This window comes from Lynx canadensis, chromosome D1 (assembly GCF_007474595.2).
Source record: "Lynx canadensis isolate LIC74 chromosome D1, mLynCan4.pri.v2, whole genome shotgun sequence".
Taxonomy (NCBI): domain Eukaryota; kingdom Metazoa; phylum Chordata; class Mammalia; order Carnivora; family Felidae; genus Lynx; species Lynx canadensis.
The window spans coordinates 66,493,637-66,510,906 of NC_044312.2; the positions used below are offsets into that span (position 1 = coordinate 66,493,637).

The 17,270-nt window shown below is 41.8% G+C and overlaps 1 protein-coding gene across 1 annotated transcript in view; it reads left to right on the forward strand.

The window, feature by feature from the left end:
* SWAP70 (switching B cell complex subunit SWAP70) overlaps positions 1–16,480 on the forward strand; it is a 79,098-nt gene extending 62,618 nt beyond the window's left edge. The window contains 5 exon segments of the mRNA XM_030331652.1: positions 5,973–6,080; positions 7,671–7,837; positions 13,673–13,871; positions 14,841–14,937; positions 15,263–16,480. Of these exon segments, the coding sequence (XP_030187512.1) occupies positions 5,973–6,080; positions 7,671–7,837; positions 13,673–13,871; positions 14,841–14,937; positions 15,263–15,369 (678 nt within the window). The 3' untranslated portion in view covers positions 15,370–16,480.
* Positions 16,481–17,270: the final 790 nt, after the last annotated feature.

Below are 17,270 nucleotides of genomic sequence, written 5' to 3' on the forward strand. Positions count from 1 at the left end.
GGTCCCCAGTGTATGGGCACTTGAGCCTGTCTGCCTTCCATCAGTGAACACCTGCTAACGACAAGATCAGAGACCCTTTTGTGTCCTCCTATGTAGCACCTATGCCCTGGAGTATGGGAGATGCTCACAGTATAAGCCCCCTCATTTCTGTTGGGGTTCTCCCTTTGCAGTCCATGGAAATGCCACACTTTGTGCTGATATCCTCTGAATAGACTCACAAAGAATTTTTTAATACTTTTGGGGACTCCTGGGTGGCTCAGTCTGTTAAGTGTCTGACTGTTAACAGTCTGGTAAGTGTCTGAACTCATGATCTTGTGGTTCATGAGTTCAAGCCCTATGTCAGGCTCTGTGCTGACAGCTCAGAGCTTGGAGCCTGCTTTGTATTCGGATTCTGTGTGTGTCTCTCTCTCTCTGCCCCTCCCCTGCTCACACTCTGTCTCTCTCTCAAAAATAAACAAACATTAAAAAAAATTTTTTTTAAACCCTATTCAGTCACTCTGTCTTTTGATTGGAGAGTTTAGTGTATTTACATTAATTATTGATAGGTACTTGCTGCCATTTTGTTGATTGTTCTCTGGCTGTTTTTGTAGTTCTTCTCTGTTCCTTTTTTCTCTTGCTCTCCTCTTTTATGGTTTGATGACTTCTTTTAGTGCTATGTTTATATCCCTTCTCTTTATCTTTTGCATATTTAAAATAGGTTTTTGCCTTGTGATTACCATGAAGCTTACATATAACAACTTATATTTGTAACACTATTTTAAGTTGATAACTTAAGTTTGATCCCATTCTCAAGCTCAACATTTTTATTTTCCCCTCCCCAATATTTTATTTTTTTATGTCTCATTTCACATTTTTTAATCTTGTTTGCTAATAAGTACGATATACTACATTATAAAAATGAAAGATAAAAATCATATGATCATCTCAATAGTTGCAGAAAAGCATTTGACAAATTCAACATTGACTTATGTTAAAAACTCTCAACAAAGCAGGTGTGGGGAGAATGTATCTCAAATAATAAATGCATACAAAGCCCATACCTAACATCATAAGCTTTTCCTCTAAGCTCAGGAATAAGAGAAAGACACCTACTCTCACCACTTTCATTCAGCATAGTATTTGAAGGCCTAGCCAGAGCAATTAGACAAGAAAAAGAAGAAAAGATCTGCAAATTGGAAAGTAAAAAGTAAAATTGTCACTATTTGCAGATGACATGATATATATATAGAAAAAAACTATTAACTCCATCAAAAACTGTTAGAACTAATAAATTCAGTAAAGTTGTAGAATAAAAAATATGCAAAATTCTGTAACGTCTATACACATTAATAATGGACTATCAGAAAGAGAAATTTAGAAAACAATGCCAGTCCCCTGTTGATGAACATTTGGGTTATTTTACTCTTTTGATTAAATAGGCAATGCTACAGGGAATTATTTTGTACCTGTATCATTTTTATACACGTTCTAATAATTCAGTAAAACCTTGGTTTGTGAGTATAATTTGTTCCAGAAACATGCTTGTAATACAAACACTTGTTTCTCAAAGTGAATTTCAAGAACCATTGACTCATTTATGATCATGTGATGTTCGGCATCACATACTACTTGTATTGCAAGACGTTGCTCATTTGTCAATAAATTTATTAGAAATGTTTGCTTGTGTTGTGGAACACTGCAGAACAAGTTACTCGCAATCCAAGGTTTTACTGTATGTGTTTAGAATAAATTCTCAGAAATGGGATTGCTGGAGCAGAGTATATACACTTACAATTATGAAATCCAGGCTGATGCAACAGCTACTATTTCAAATCTTACTAATCACTGTAACAGAGGAAAAAGTGTTCAAGGGTTTGGCAGTTAACTACTCCAGCTCAGAAGTGTCACTTCTGTTTACAGTACTTTGCCCAGAACAGTTACGTGTTTTTGACGAGAAGTCATCTGTCAATTTTATTGATGTTTTCTTGTGTGTGATGAATCATTTTTTTCCTGTTGCTTTCAGGATTTTCTTTTTTACTTTGTCTTTCTACAGGTTTATTATGATGGGTGTGGTGTATATCTCTTTGTGTTTATCCTCGAATCTGTTGAATTCTTGGATTTGTCGGTTAATGTTTTCCATCAAATTGGGAAAGTTTTCAGCCATTATTTCTTTAAACATTTTTTCCTGTTCCTTTCTCTCTTCCCTCTTCTTTGGAAACTCTCATTATGTGAATGTTGGTACGCTTAATAGTGTCCACATTTCTCTGAGGCTCTGTTCATTTTTCTTCATTCCTTTTCTCTCTGTTCTTCAAATTGCATTTCTATCAATTGATCTTTGATTCTTCTTGCAGCCCAAATATGTAAGGTGAAAACATCTAGTGAAGTTTTCATTTAGTTATCATGCTTTTAAACTCCATATTTCCAGTTGGTTATTTTATAATTTATATCTTTTTATTGATAATCTCTATTTGATAGGGTATTGTTATACCTTCTATTACTTCCTTAAGCTTGGTTCCTTGAGTTCTTTGAACATAAAACTTTTATGAAATCTTTGCTAAATCCACCACCAGGGCCCCTTCTATTGCCCGCTTTTTTCCCTGGACATTTATTTTATTATTATTTAAAAAATTTTTTTTTCAAACGTTTTTTATTTATTTTTGGGGACAGAGAGAGACAGAGCATGAACGGGGGAGGGGCAGAGAGAGAGGGAGACACAGAATCGGAAACAGGCTCCAGGCTCCGAGCCATCAGCCCAGAGCCCGACACGGGGCTCGAACTCACGGACCGCGAGATCGTGACCTGGCTGAAGTCGGAAGCTTAACCGACTGCGCCACCCAGGCGCCCCCTATTATTATTTTTAATATTTATTTAAAAAAATTATTTTTTAAGTTCCAGTATAATTAACATATAGTGTCATATTAGTTTCAAGTGTTTAGCAATTCAACAATTCCACACATTACTCAGTGCTCATCACAATGAGTGTACTCTTAATCCCTTCCACCTATTTCACCCTTCCCCCACCACCTCCTCTCTGGTAACCATCAGTTTGTTCTCTATATTTAAGAGTCTTTTTTTCTCTCTTATTTCCATTGTTTTGTTTCTTAAATTTTTACATATAACTGAAATCATGTTATTAGTCTTTCTCTATTTTACCTACCATTGTACTAGATCCTCTAGATCCATCCACATTGCAAATGGCAAGATTTCATTCTTTTTCATGGCTGAGTACTATTCCATTGTGTGTGTATGTGTACATACACACATACCACTTCTTTATCTATTCATTTGTTGATGGGCATTTGGGTTGTTTCCATATCTTGCTATTGTAAATAATGCTGCAATAAACAGAGATGTGCATGTATATTTCTGACTTAGTGTTTTTGTATTCTTTGGGCATGGTAATTCTGTGCTTAGGTTTCTGAGGAAGCTGCATACTCTTTTCCAAAGTGGCTGCACCAGTTTGCATTCCCACCAGCAGTGCACAAGGGTTCCCTTTCCTCCACATCCTTGCCAATACTTGTTTCTTGTGTTTTTTATTTTAACCATTCTGACAGGTGTGAGGTGATGTCTCATTTTGGTTTTGATTTCATTTCCCCGATGATGAGTGATGTTGAGCATCTTTTCATGTGTCTGTTAGCCATCTGTATGTTTTCATTGGAGAAATGTCTGTTCATGTCTTCTGCCCATTTTTACTTATTTGCTTTTTTTTTTGATGTTGTGTCAGTTCTTTATATATTTTGGATATGAGCCACTTATCAGATATATCATTTGCAACTATCTTCTCCCATTCAGTAGGCTCTCTTTTAGTTGTGTGGATTGTTTCCTGTGCTGTGCAGAAGCTTTCTATTTTGATGTAGTCCCAATAGTTTATTTTTGCTTTTGTTTCCCTTGCTTCAGGAGATGTATCTAGAAAAATGTTGCTATGACCAGTGTCAGAGAAATTACTGTCTGTGCCCTCTCTTCCACGATTTTTATGGTCTCAGGTCTCATGTTTAGGTCTTTAATCTATTGTGTGTTTATTATTGTGTTTGGTGTAAGAAAGTGGTCCAGTTTCATTCTTTGGCATATTGCTGTCCAGTTTTCCCAACACCATTTGTTGAAGAGACTTTTTCCCATTGCATATTCTTGCCTCCTTTGTTTTAGATTAATTGACCATATAATTGTGGGTTTATTTCTGAGTTTCCTGTTCTGTTTTGTTGATCTATGTGTCTGTTTTTAATGCCAATACCATACTGTTTTGATTACTACAGCTTTGTGTGGTATATCCTGAAATCTGGGATTGTGATACCTCCAGTTTTCTTCTTCTTTTTCAAACCACTTCTTTTGTGATTCCATACAAATTTTAACATTATTCTTGTAGTATTGTGAAAAATGCTGTTGGAATTTTGATAGGGATTACATTAAATTTGTAGATTGTTTTGGGTGGTATGGACATTTTAAACGATATTTCTTCTTCCAACCCACGAGCGTGAAATATCTTTCCATTTGGAAAACTGGACATTTTAGACAATATATTGTAGCAACTCTGTATATAGATTTCTCCCCTCCCCCTGGGGCCTGTTGTTGCTTATTCATTTGTCTCCTGACTTGGCTAGGCTGTTTCAATGAGGTCTGTTTCTTCACACTGTGAAGCCTCTGACGGTCTTCATCAGAGGCACAGCCTTGGGCATGTACGAGATACCCTGAGGTGACCATGATGTTAAGGTTCTCTTTGTGTGTTTCTTTCTCTAATCGCTCTGTTAACCTGTATGCCTCTGTTGCTATCCTATCTAGCTGTTAGAGCCCTATTGTTTTCAACAAGGGCTTGGGGCCTAACTTGCTCCACAGTCTGATATTATTTAAATTCAAGCCCATATGTAGTCTTTGAGACTTATTCCTATTACATGAGGGCTCTTTACTTTCTGTAACTGGTTCTCTCTGTTAAACTTCCACCTGGTGTGTGGTTTACAGTTTGTTGGTCTCTTGGAGCTATGAGCCTCCTCTTTATTCCTTAAAATCTCCATTGTTTTCAAGAGCATCTTTAAGTTTGAACTTCCACACATCTGTTTTAAATAATGTCATTTCTTTTGGGGAGAGCTCCAGATCTCTGCCTAGGCAAACCTCTGTGCCAATGCTCTGGAGCTGGTGGCAGAAACTAGTGGTCTGCTTTTCTGGGTGTGATACCCCTGCTTTCTGAGCCCATCACCAGGTAGAGGTGGTACCCTCTGGTCTTCTAGGCTTGCCTCATTTTTTTGGATAAATCTTCTCCATTTGCTATATGCAATTGGTTTAATTTCTGGAGACTTTAAATGGTTGTTTTTCGGGGGTTTTTTGAAATTATTTTCACCAGTTATGGGTGTTTTGCTGGGAAATGGGTCCATGGAGCTCCTCACTGCCACCCTCTGGAAGTCAAGCTCTGGTAAAAGTTTTAAAGGAGTAACGTGTGAGATGACAAAACTGTAGAAGGAGCTGAAGAAATAGATGTTGAACCTCACGAATGCATTTGTAAGTGAATTTAACTCCATGACTATACAAAATTTTTTTGCAAAATGTTGTTCAGACTTAACAAGTCATTCATTTACCTAATTCATTCTGTATGTTCACTGGGAAAATTGTTGGAATGGAATTCCAGTGGATCTAAAGGTTTTTATTCTAGCTTGATTGAACATTAAGAATGTTTTGCTTTTCCCATGTACTTAGGTGTGGCCATTTCTCTTTCCTAATACACCTCCACTCTAATACTTACTGCTTTTTTTTTTTTAATTTTTTTTTTTTTAATGTTTATTTATTTTAGAGACAGAGAGACAGAGCACAAGCAGAGTCAGGGCAGAGCGAGAGGGAGACAGAATCTGAAACAGGCTCCAGGCTCTGAGCTGTCAGTGCAGAGCCCGACACGGGGCTTGAACTCACGAACCGTGAGATCATGACCTGAGCCGAAGCTGGACGCTCAACCGACTGAGCCACCCAGGCGCCCCTACTTACTGCTTTTCTCTGGGTGGGTTTTGATTGGATAGAAACTGGAAGAAGCAGCGTCTCGTGCAGCAGAAGAAGAAAAGAAACGCCTTCAGACTCAAGTGGAACTACAGGCGAGGTTCAGCACAGAGCTGGAGCGAGAGAAGCTTGTGAGTGCTACAGCTGGGAACCTGGGAACACTGCTGCATTAGCTCACAGTGGTTCTTTCTGGGTGAAGGGGGAGGGGTCAAGGCCTGGGAGACTGGAGTGAGGCCATCTTGTCAGCTGGGCTATGCTATATAGACATGCAGTGGGCTATTGGGGGAAGTTCTGTGTTTGTTCATTATGGTTTTATTGAGCACCTTCTATGTGCTAGGCATCATGCCAGGATATAAAGGTAAAAGACATAAATCTTGCTTTTAGGACCCCAGAATAGAAATTCATGGAATAGGGTGATAACTACTGTGATTAGGGTGACTGTATCTCTTGGTTTGCCTGGGACAGTCCTTGCCATCCTGATATAATTATTAACAGCATCCTATTTTCCTTCTCAGAAAGGCCTGGCTTGGAAAATAAATAGCTAGGGGGAAAAGTAAGCATGGGTTTCATGACCTTTCTCTTCTGTAACGAGCAAAGTGGGGGGGGGGGTTCTGAAATCATGAGAATATAGGAATTCTGGTCTGCTGCTCTTGGCAGCTCTGATTCATCTTAGAGGTTCCCATCCCCCAAGACATCCAAGAGTCAGGTTGCCCTAGGTGGTTAGATAGTTAATTAGAACACAGGTCTTCTTACACAGAGTTGTAATTTGTGGGAGGGTACTGAGTCCAGTGCCCATTAAATAGCTGCTCATGATGTTTTTTTAAGTAACTTTTTGTTGCTTAGAGTTGAAACAGACATGTTTGTTTTATGAGAGAAAGTGCACAAGCGGGGCAGATGTGATACGAAGGAGTTGCTGTGTGCACAGCCAGAACGTCTGGGTTTTTTCCCTCTCTGCTCCTTCTTCTGAGCATTAGTTTTCTCTTCTTTAAATTGGAGGCATTGTCATGTGATCTGTCATGACTCTTAGGATGATGTGAGCAAGTGTGAATATTTTATAAACCGCAGACACATACACTAATGTGTGTGCTGTTACATTTGGATGTCCTTGTCTTTCAATTTTTAAGGCAGAGATTCAAAACTTTAATACAGAAGGGAGAAACCATTGAGTTGTTAGGGCACTAACGTAGCTGCGTGAGGCCCCCCAGGACTGGAGGTGCCCTAGGGCAGGAGTGGAGGGGCCTCAAGGCAGCCAGGGAAGCACCAAGGACTCTGCAGGTCTGTCTTTCCTTTCCCCTTTATTGTAACCCTTGGGCTCTTCTGACTGGACAGAGGTTCATTCCTTTTAGAGAAGATTGTGGGTAAAGAGGTTGTGGCTTTATAACAAAAAGGAATTTAAGGAGAAATTATACAGGGGAATGATTTTTTTCTTGACTCTTGAATCTTAACGTGTAGAGTGGAAGGGATAGAAACTCAGAGAGGGCAGGAACACAGCATCTGGGGTGTACTTTGCGTCCTGGACTTGGGGTGTGTGTCCTGGACTTGGGTCTTAGTGTTGGTACTGGGTGTGGTGCCCTCCTTCCTCCATCTTCAGTTCCAGGAGCGAAGGACAGGGCCCTGCCCACCCTGCCGAGCTGCAAGGTAGGCTGTGGTGTTAGGAGTGGGAGAGTTTCCCTGAGGGTGAAGTTAACCTGAGTTTAAACATGACCCTTTTATATCATCAGATCAGACAGCAGATGGAAGAACAGGTTGCTCAGAAGTCCTCTGAACTGGAACAGTATTTGCAGCGAGTACAGGAGCTGGAAGACATGTACCTAAAGCTGCAGGAGGCTCTCGAGGATGAGAGACAGGCCCGGCAAGATGAAGAGACTGTGCGGAAGCTTCAGGCCAGGTGCCAGATCAGTTTGTATACTGTGCCTTTATGTACTTTTCTAGGAATTTCTAGGAATGACTAACATCCTGGTGAAGAGGGAGGAGTGTCTCTGCTATTTTGGAGAGACCTTGGAGGCTGGGCGTGTTGAGTTGTTTATTCTCCATCTATGGCACTGGAAGGCCCTTGCTTCTGGGGCTATCGACAGGCCTTCTATCTATTTTAGAGCAGTCTGGTGGATCTGTTTGGTGAGAATGTCCATGTCTAGAATGAGAATGTCCATGGACCCAGGAGCATCTCTGGTGAGAACCTTCCTCAACACGTTCCAGACCAGAGAGGGCCACTGTGTGGAGGCCTGTTTCAGGCCAGAGTTACAGCTACTTTCGAGGGATAATGAGGAATTAAGCAGTTTCCATCTGGTCATTCAGGATTGGTGACATTCCTTAAATAATTATTACTTGAAACCTTAGTTTTAGAAGTTTCTTATTTTGGTAAGCTCTGTGCCCAATACAGAGCTTGAACTCATGACCCTGAGATCAAGAATCCCACACTCTACTGACTGAACCAGCCAGGCACCTCAGTTTTAGAAGTTCTTGAAAGCTAGATTCTTCTTTTCCTCAGAGCTTTAAAAGTCAGGTTTATTATTTATGATAGTCATGATCTCAGGTGAGAACTGTCAATTTGTGGTGTTCATGGCAGCAGGGAGGACACAGTAGAATAAAAACCCCAAAGGGAAAATTTGAGCTATCTTCTTTCAGTTTCTAACTTGTTTCCCCATTTGCTTTCTTTAAGATGTGTTGTCAGGGGATGTCTTTTATGGTTCTTAATTTTAATGTGATGGGATGGAGGGTCCCCCCCACTCCCAACCCCCACAACATTAGCATGGTGTCTGAGAATTCATCTCAATTCTGAGTGGGTCTTGAACCCACAAACTGTGAGATCATGACCTGAGCTGAAGTTGGATGCTCAACCCACTGAGCCACCCAGACTCCTCAAGTCTTTTTTTTTGTTTATTTTGAGAGAGAGAGAGAAAGTGAGAAAGCGAGTGAGGGAGGGGTGGAGACAGAGGGAGAGAAAGCTCTGTACTGTCAGTGCAGAGTCCAATGCGGGGCTCGAACTCATGAACCGTGAGGTCACTACCTGAGCAGAAATCAAGAGTCGGATGCTTAACCAACTGAGCCATCCAGGCGCCCCTGTTCTAGAAATTTATTAAAGTATTATTTTGAGTTTGTAGAATGAGTGATGTTTTGAGTGAGAGACAATTTTGGGTCATTGAAGCTAGTATAGTATTTCTTAATCAGTGTCCTGGATTTGTTGAATCAAATTATCTTTGGATAGGAGCCAGGCATGGGTATTGTTATTTAAAAAGCTTGGGCTAATTATTTTGTATAATCTGATTTAAGTAAATTGCAAAATGGTTTCAACCTTTGGAATACAAATATAACCAATACATGCATCTCTGCTCCAGTAAGTTGAAATTAGAGAACTTGGTGTGCAAAGGCCATTTTGTGAATTTTACTAAATTTACTGAATTCTGAATTTGTTTTTCATCTTAGTTTTTGGAACTTGAGATGAATAAAATTTGGTCATTTTTACGTGAGGTGGATTTGCCTCTTTCCTGAAGTCACAGAAGCTGGACCTGATTCAGAGGGACATTTTGTCAGATTGTCAGAGGGGGCTTTTCTTCTTGCTCCCACTCCTCTGGGTAGGCCTTCCTGGGTTGAAAATCAAAGGAAAGCATCATGGAGTTGAGTAATACATTTATGTCTAGCACTGCTGAACTGAATCATAATCTTAGGTTGAGGGCGTTTGTAGAGGGCTTTTTAGTTAACTTTCCTGACCTTTCTTTAAGCAATAGCAAGTCATTCTCAGAATATTTGGTATCTCATTGTTCTTCTAGAAGATAGTCATTTCTCTGTCAGTGTTTGAAGTTTCCTCAGAGATATGTTTTGTAGTAAATTGTTTAAATACAAGAACTTTGACTTAAGCCATCTAGGGCACATGATTTTTTTTTTTTTAAGTTTATTATTTATTTTGAGAGACAGGCAGAGAGAGAGAGGAAGAGAGAGAATCCCAAGCAGGCTCTGTGCTGTCTGTGCAGAGCCCGATGTGGGGCTCTATCCCACAAACTGTGAGAACATGACCTGAGCTGAGATCAAGAGTTAGACGCTTAACTACACTGAGCCATCCAGGCACCCTGTATATATATTTTTTAATTAAATTGTAGTTGTTGTTATTTTGATGTGTAATATTGAAGGTTGTCTAGAGTCTTCTAAATGGGACCTCGGAAGAAAACCGTTTAATATTTGGACAACTCAATTATTGGAAAGTTCTTGGGGCTTAGCCATAATCTGCCCCATTATAACTTTTACCCACTACATTTTTAGATCTGTTAAGTTATGTCTGTATTCCCAGCAACTAATGCAGTGCCTGGCACATAGTGAGAGACCAAGGGATATTTTTTGAATGAATGAATGAATGAATGAATGAATGAATCCAAGTTCTACTAATAGAGGCTACTCTTCTATGTGATACTACTTTTTCATATATTTGAAACCAATTAGGGACCAAGCTGTGGAGTGAGATCTGAGTTTGATTCTTAGTTCTGGTACTTTCTAGCTGTAATTTTTGAAAAGTCACTTCACCACTTAGAGCCTTCAGTTCCTTATCTATAGAATTATGGATAGTTGCCTACCTTGCAGGGTTGTTGTGAAGATTAGAGGAGGAACTGCATGCACAGTATTTAGTGTAATGTCTGGTATTTGGTAGTTACTCAGTGTGTTGGTTTCTGTTCCTTTATTTCCTTTGCAGATGAGGAAGATGTATAATGTATAGAATGTCAAAATAAGCATTCAAAAAGATCTATTGACAGGCTGGACTGATGGTTTTAGACCAAGGAGATAGTTCAAAAAAATTTTTTTTAATGTTTATTTTATTTTTGAGAGCGAGACAGAGCGTGAGCAGGGGAGGGGCAGAGAGAGAGGGAGACACAGAATCCAAAGCAGGCTCCAGGCTCTGAGCTGTCAGCACAGAGCCCAACGCAGGGCTCGAACTCATGAACTGGGAGATAATGACCTGAGCCGAAGTCGGATGCTTAACCCACTGAGCCACCCAGGTGCCCCAGGAGATAGCTTTAAAGTAACAACAGGAGTCTTGGATCCAGGAGACTTTGAGAAGATTCATGGTATTACTTTCCTGGGATACGATTGCCAAAAACCCCATACACTCTCAGGTAGTGTTAGTGAATACGAAGTATTCGGAGCAAATGAGGTATCAGTCCTACTATAATAACACAAGCTGATATTTATCCAGCACCTAGATGTGGTCGGCACAGTTCTAGGTACCTTACATGCACTATCACAACTGATGCATCCACAAACCTTTGATGGTGGATGTAGTTTCTATCCCTTTTTTATAAATGAGGAAACCGAGGGACAGAGTAGTTAGTCTTTGTTCAGGGGTCTTATTTGGAAACCACAGAAACGAACTGGGGTTTCCCAGAGCAATAAAATAGTTAATTGAAAGGTTCTTGAATAGTTCACCAATTGCAAAGAAAGGCAGGTGGCCAGGCCTGAACACAGGCATGGACCAAGGGAAGCTGAGCAGCCCAAACCACAGCCCAAACCAGGCCAAGGGGAGAGTCCACCCAGGATGCCGCTGATGTCAGCATTGGCACTGTGTGTTGGGAGTCACCATTGCTTCTGCTGTCATGCAGCACTGGCTGTTGCCGCCACCGGCAAGATAAATTCTCCACTGTCTCTGCTTTGCATCAGTTGCTTCAGGGTCGGAGCTCCAGGAAGGGCATCTGCTTAGCCAAGCCCAGCTCGGGCTTCCACTGTGCCCTGGCTGCCACAGGGCAGGAGGGCAGGGGTTGGGCCTGTGGCTTATGTAGTGGGAGGTGGGCCCTACTTCCCATCAAGATGCCTCCTGTGGCAGATTCCTTGGACACATGGAGGGGATTCCGACTGGGCAGCCTGAACACCTGCAAATGTCCATTCCCCCTTCATACTCTCACCCCTAGGATGAAGAAACAGGCTTTTCCAGTCTTGTTCACTGTTGTATCCCCAGTGTCTAGAAAAGCACACAAAGGTGCACAATATACACACTGAGTGAGTGAAAAAACATGGCCAGACCACATTTGCAGTGTTGTGTTCAGTTGTGGGTATCACACTCCAGGAAACATCTAAGGAGGGAGTGGATGGTCCTGCGTAGAACTAGGGATAGTGGGTGGGAAAGCTCTTCCTAGTTGAGGTGGAACTTTCGAAGGATTGAGGGTGCCCGTTTGTGAACCCACTGTGAACTCGCCTGATTCCTGAAGCAGTGAGTGGCCCATCCCACAGAGTATTTGAGCACAGTAGGATAACCACGTTGCAGGATGTTGTAGAGGGAATTCTTCAGTGGTGGGGGCCGGGGGTGGAGGAGTTGGGAGTCGTGATATAAGGGGTGTCTATTCTGTTACTTTATGGCTTCAGTCATTGGTTTTAGAAGAGCATACTGATGGTCAAGCCACTAGAGATGTGTCCTGTCCTGGGCTGGCATCTAAGTACATTGTCTATACTTTGGGTATAGGTTTGGGCTGTATGTTAGTTTTATTTAAATGCCTGTGTAACTGGATATTCTTAGATAGGTAGCCTGTTATTCAAGATAACATTTTAGAGTCACACAAACCTTGGTTAAAATTCACTACTACCGGGGTGCCTGGGTGGCTCATTTGGTTAAGCGTCCGACTTTGGCTCAGGTCATGCTCTCGTGGTTCGTGGGTTTGAGCCCTGCATCGGGCTCTGTGCTGTCAGCTGGGAGCCTGGAGCCTGCTTCAGATTCTGTGTCTCCTCTCTCTCTGCCTCTCCCCTGCTCATGCTCTCCCTGTCTCTCAACAATAAATACATGTTAAAAAAAATAAAAAAAAAAATTCACCACTACCTGTGCGACATACTTTTAAATACCCTGAATTTTTATTGCTTCATCTGGAGGGATGATAAATACCTTGCAGAATTGATGGGGGGTTAGCAATAATGAAGTCAGGTATCTGACATGTAGTAATTGTTCAGTAAGTGGTATCTGTTTTATTCTGCCTTTTGTTGGCTCCTTTCCCCCTCATTTTCATTATCATTAGTTTGTTACCTTTTTCCTTGGTAGTATGTTTGTACTAGATGAGAAATGTTTTTAATTTTAATTTTTTTTTCATTTATTTAATTTTTGAAGAGACAGAGTGAGACAGAGCACGAGCAGGGGAGGGGCAGAGAGAAGCAGACACAGAATCTGAAGCAGCCTCCGGGCTCTGAGCAAGTGGTCAGCACAGAGCCCGACGCAGGGCTCGAACCCACGTACCGTGAAATCATGACCTGAGCCGAAGTCAGACGCTCAACCGACTGAGCCACCCAGGCACCCCCAGATGAGAAATATTTTAATGTTGTAGCAACCAGGCAAATTTCAAAACTTGGCCCTACCACCTGCCAGTCAAATGATGTGGTACAGGTCATTTAACTTTTGTGTCTCACTTTCTTCATCGTTGAAGTGTGAATGTTGATAGCACTTAAGTTTACTGTGAGGATTGATTGGGAAAATACACTTAGCTCTTGGCCCAGTTGTGGCACATTAAACCTTTCATAAATGTCATTTTATTTTATTTTATTTTTTCAAAAAAGGGTGAAACAGAGAGGAGCAGGGCAGGACACATGGGGCACCTTGCCAGCGCTGTGAATAAGGGCCTCTGTGGCCCCTAGTTTCCAACTTGCAAAATGAGGGAGGTGGATTAGATGACATCAGGTCTTGTCTGCTGCTCTCGGTGGCTCCGTCATCCGCTGGGTCGGGCATGGAAGCCTGCGCAGGTTTGGTCCTGAGCTCCCCACCTTGCAGGTTGCTGGAGGAAGAGTCTTCCAAGAGGGCTGAACTGGAAAAGTGGCACCTGGAGCAGCAGCAGGCCATTCAGACAACTGAAGCGGAGAAACAGGAGCTGGAGAATCAGCGTGTCCTGAAAGAGCGGGCCCTTCAGGAAGCCAGGGAACAGCTGGAGCAACTTGAGCTAGAGCGGAAACAAGCGCTTGAGCAGTATGAGGTAATCCAACTGATCCCTGCAAACGCCCATTTAAAATTTTAAAAACAAACATCGAAGCACCTGAAACTAACGTAACATTGTTTGTTAACTGGAATTAAAGTCAAAACTTAAAAAAACATTTAGAAATAACAGTATCTGCTTAGCTGTAAGAAGCAGTTTTTACAGGTGGTGAGGTGTATCAGGTAAAGTCCAGTCAAGAGGCACACAGTAATTTGAACAGGGAAAGTTTAATATAAACAATTATTAACTATAACAGGGGATTACCTACGAAGCAGTAAAGAAGACTCTACGAATACAGGAATGGCACGTACATGAAGCAGCCCCTGCCTCTGAGACTGAGGCAGAGCACCCAGGAAGGGAACACATCTGCTCTTCGCCCCTTCTGCGCATTGCTGTGATCTAGACCTTGGAGAGGGCATGGCCTTGGCCCCACAGACAGCAGAAAAGCCGTGACTGGGAAGCTGTCCTCTGGGGACTGGGGGAAGCAGCCCACAGGGCAATGACACTAAAATCCACTGGCGTGAGCACTGTGGATGCCCCACATGTCACAGGAGCTGCTGAGAAGAGCACAGTGGGACCTGGGAGCAGAGCCCCTTCTTCCAGTGACCCTTCAGTGCCCTTTACTGACAAAACTGAAGTCGTGCCAGCTGGTGAGGAGAGTCACCCTGGTGTCATGTGCAAGACTGGATTTGGGGCCGAGGGTGGTGAGCCGTAATGCGTACACAAGGATCTTACGCATTCATGTGTAGCCGTGTCATTAGGTCCTTTGGGTGACCTTGGGCACGTTACCCAAGCTCTCTGCATCCTGGTTTCCACATCTGTAAAATGGGGGTGATTAATAGTTCTTGCCTCTTCGAGTGGCTGGATTTCATGGGATAATCCACAAGAACAGAGTAAGTGCCCAAGCATTTTTATTTGGTCTTAAACTGCCTGTGTGTTTGCATAGTTTAACATCTACCTTTGTTTCAGGGAGTTAAGAAGAAGCTGGAGATGGCAACTAGTAAGACCAAGAGCTGGAAGGACAAAGTGGCCCAGCATGAAGGATTAATTCGATTGATAGAGCCAGGTAACACGCTCTTTGAAGTAGTAAGATATTTATCCAATTTATTCTTGTTTTATTTGTGTGTTTAAATTGTGCTAAAAATCCTCTTGAGCCCAAATATACAGAAATCACACTGTTTAGGGCCCATTTCTCTTGAATAACTTGCTCTGTACTAGATAAGAAGGCTCAGTTGATTCCCTTGCATACATCTTCTAGTTGTTTTGGCTGGTGTGACATTTATGGATATTCCTCAGAGAAGAAATCAAGTAGAAAGTTACTATTTTATCTGGAAAAATGGTAATGTTCATTGAAGAATGTGAAGAATATTTAATGTGTGTTTGTTCCTTAGGTTCAAAAAACCCTCACCTGATCACTAACTGGGGCCCCGCAGCTTTCACCCAGGCAGAACTGGAAGAGAGAGAGAAGAACTGGAAAGGAAAGAAGAACACAGAGTGACCAAGTGACCCGAGCGACGAGCTGGCAGGAGTCCCGTCCATTGTGCAGATTCCGGGTGTAGCTGGAAAGCTTGATGCTAAAGACAAAGGAACTGGCTTTGCTGCTTCTAACCATTCTTTCTTCAGTGCCTTCTCTCAGGCCAATATACTAAGGAAGGCTTCTTATTTATCTTCCTGAAAATAAGGGCTTACCTGAAAAAAAAAAAAAGTCGACACTATCAAGCTTTTTATTTACTCTTTGAAAACTTTAGCTTCTGAAAATTCCCTTTAGTTCTCTCAGGTCCTTGTGGGATTGAGGCAGCATGCAAACCGCGCCGTGGCCGCCATCAGCTGCTGATGTTGAGGTGCATGGGGGTGTGGGGTCAGGATTACTGGATAATCAGAACCTGAGTGACTGGGGTCATTCCTTTCCTGTGGCAGCATGTTTCCTTCTTTGAGTGCATGGCCAGTCTGCTTGCCTTGGCATGCTGGTTGCCATGGATACTTTTGACCAGCTGCTCCCACAGAGCGGTCCCTGGCCACGTGTGGATCTTGCCTCCGCTAAGAGGGCGCAGTCCATGGATGCAGTTGTGCAGAAGTTTCTGCTGAATGCAGTGCTGCTGAGTTACTTCCCGGCTGCAGTGGCACTAAGCTCAAGGAGGCAAACACCTTATTAAAGAGGCTTTGGCTAAGATAGATACTTAGGAATCAGCGCAGAGATGAACTCAGTAAATCCCATTTGGAATGATAATTTGATACTAACTGAATTCTTCCTAATGTTTAAAAAGGTTTTAAGGGTCAACGTGCTGCCAGACCCCTTGCTTTTTCTTTTGTAGTTACTGTACAGAAAACTCCAGGAGTATATGGAAGTTTGTCATGATTAGGCCTTTTCCTTGATAAATATGGATATGATCATTTATAGGAATTATACATGAAAAAAGTTTTAAGAATGTATTTTTATGATGTCCTATGTTGAGAGGGAACAAATATTTATAATTTTCAAACATTCTTACCTAAATGTTGTACAATGTAATATGCTGAACTTTAATTTTTTTGCTAATTTTCTAAGATATATTAAAAATGTTTTGTATGTTTGTTTTTTTTCTAGTAAAATGGACTGAGTAAGAAAATAAAAATACCAGAACAGCATGCATTTTAAACTGTCTGATTTAATAGAACAGTAGGGTACATTTGTGTATTTTCATATAACGAGATGGACTTGAGTTTAGGGATGCTTCCTGCAAACACAGTTTGGAGCTTGGACCCCCGAACCAGTGCAGTGATGACGTTAGCTATGGCTTTGTGTTTGGTGCTTGAGTCACTCATGTGGGAAACCATGGCAGATGTGTGCATTCACAGACGGGAATTTACGATGATGATTTCTCCCTCATTGTTGCTGTTACCTCTGAATCCTGTTAACTCTGCTTTCCCGAATTTTCTTTTTATGCCTTTTAGTTTTTGTTTCAGTTTTACCAGAGTAAACAGTGTGGTTTTTTGTTTTAGTCTCACATGGTTGCCAAGATTAAAATATCTAGGGTGGACTAAGGCGACCCATGCTCTTTCCCTTCTAGAGGGAGACAGCACACTGGCTGGTGTTTTTAAACATCTTTCTGTACTGTAGTGGTTCTCAACAGGGGACGATTTTGCCCACCAGGGGACATTTGGCAATATCTGATCACATTTTTGGTTGTTACAACTGGGAGTGCTACTGGCATCTAGTGGGTAGAGGGCCAGAGATGCTGCCGAACATCCTACAATTCATGGGACAGTTCCCTGTAACCAAGAGTCATCTGGACAGAGATGTCTGTAGTGTCAAGGTTGAGAAAACCTGCTCAGGAAAGGCAAATTCTGTTGTCCAGAACACAATAGTAGGGGTCAGGGTTTCCCCTTACGGAGTCTCAGGAGTTGACCTCTTTGGTAGAA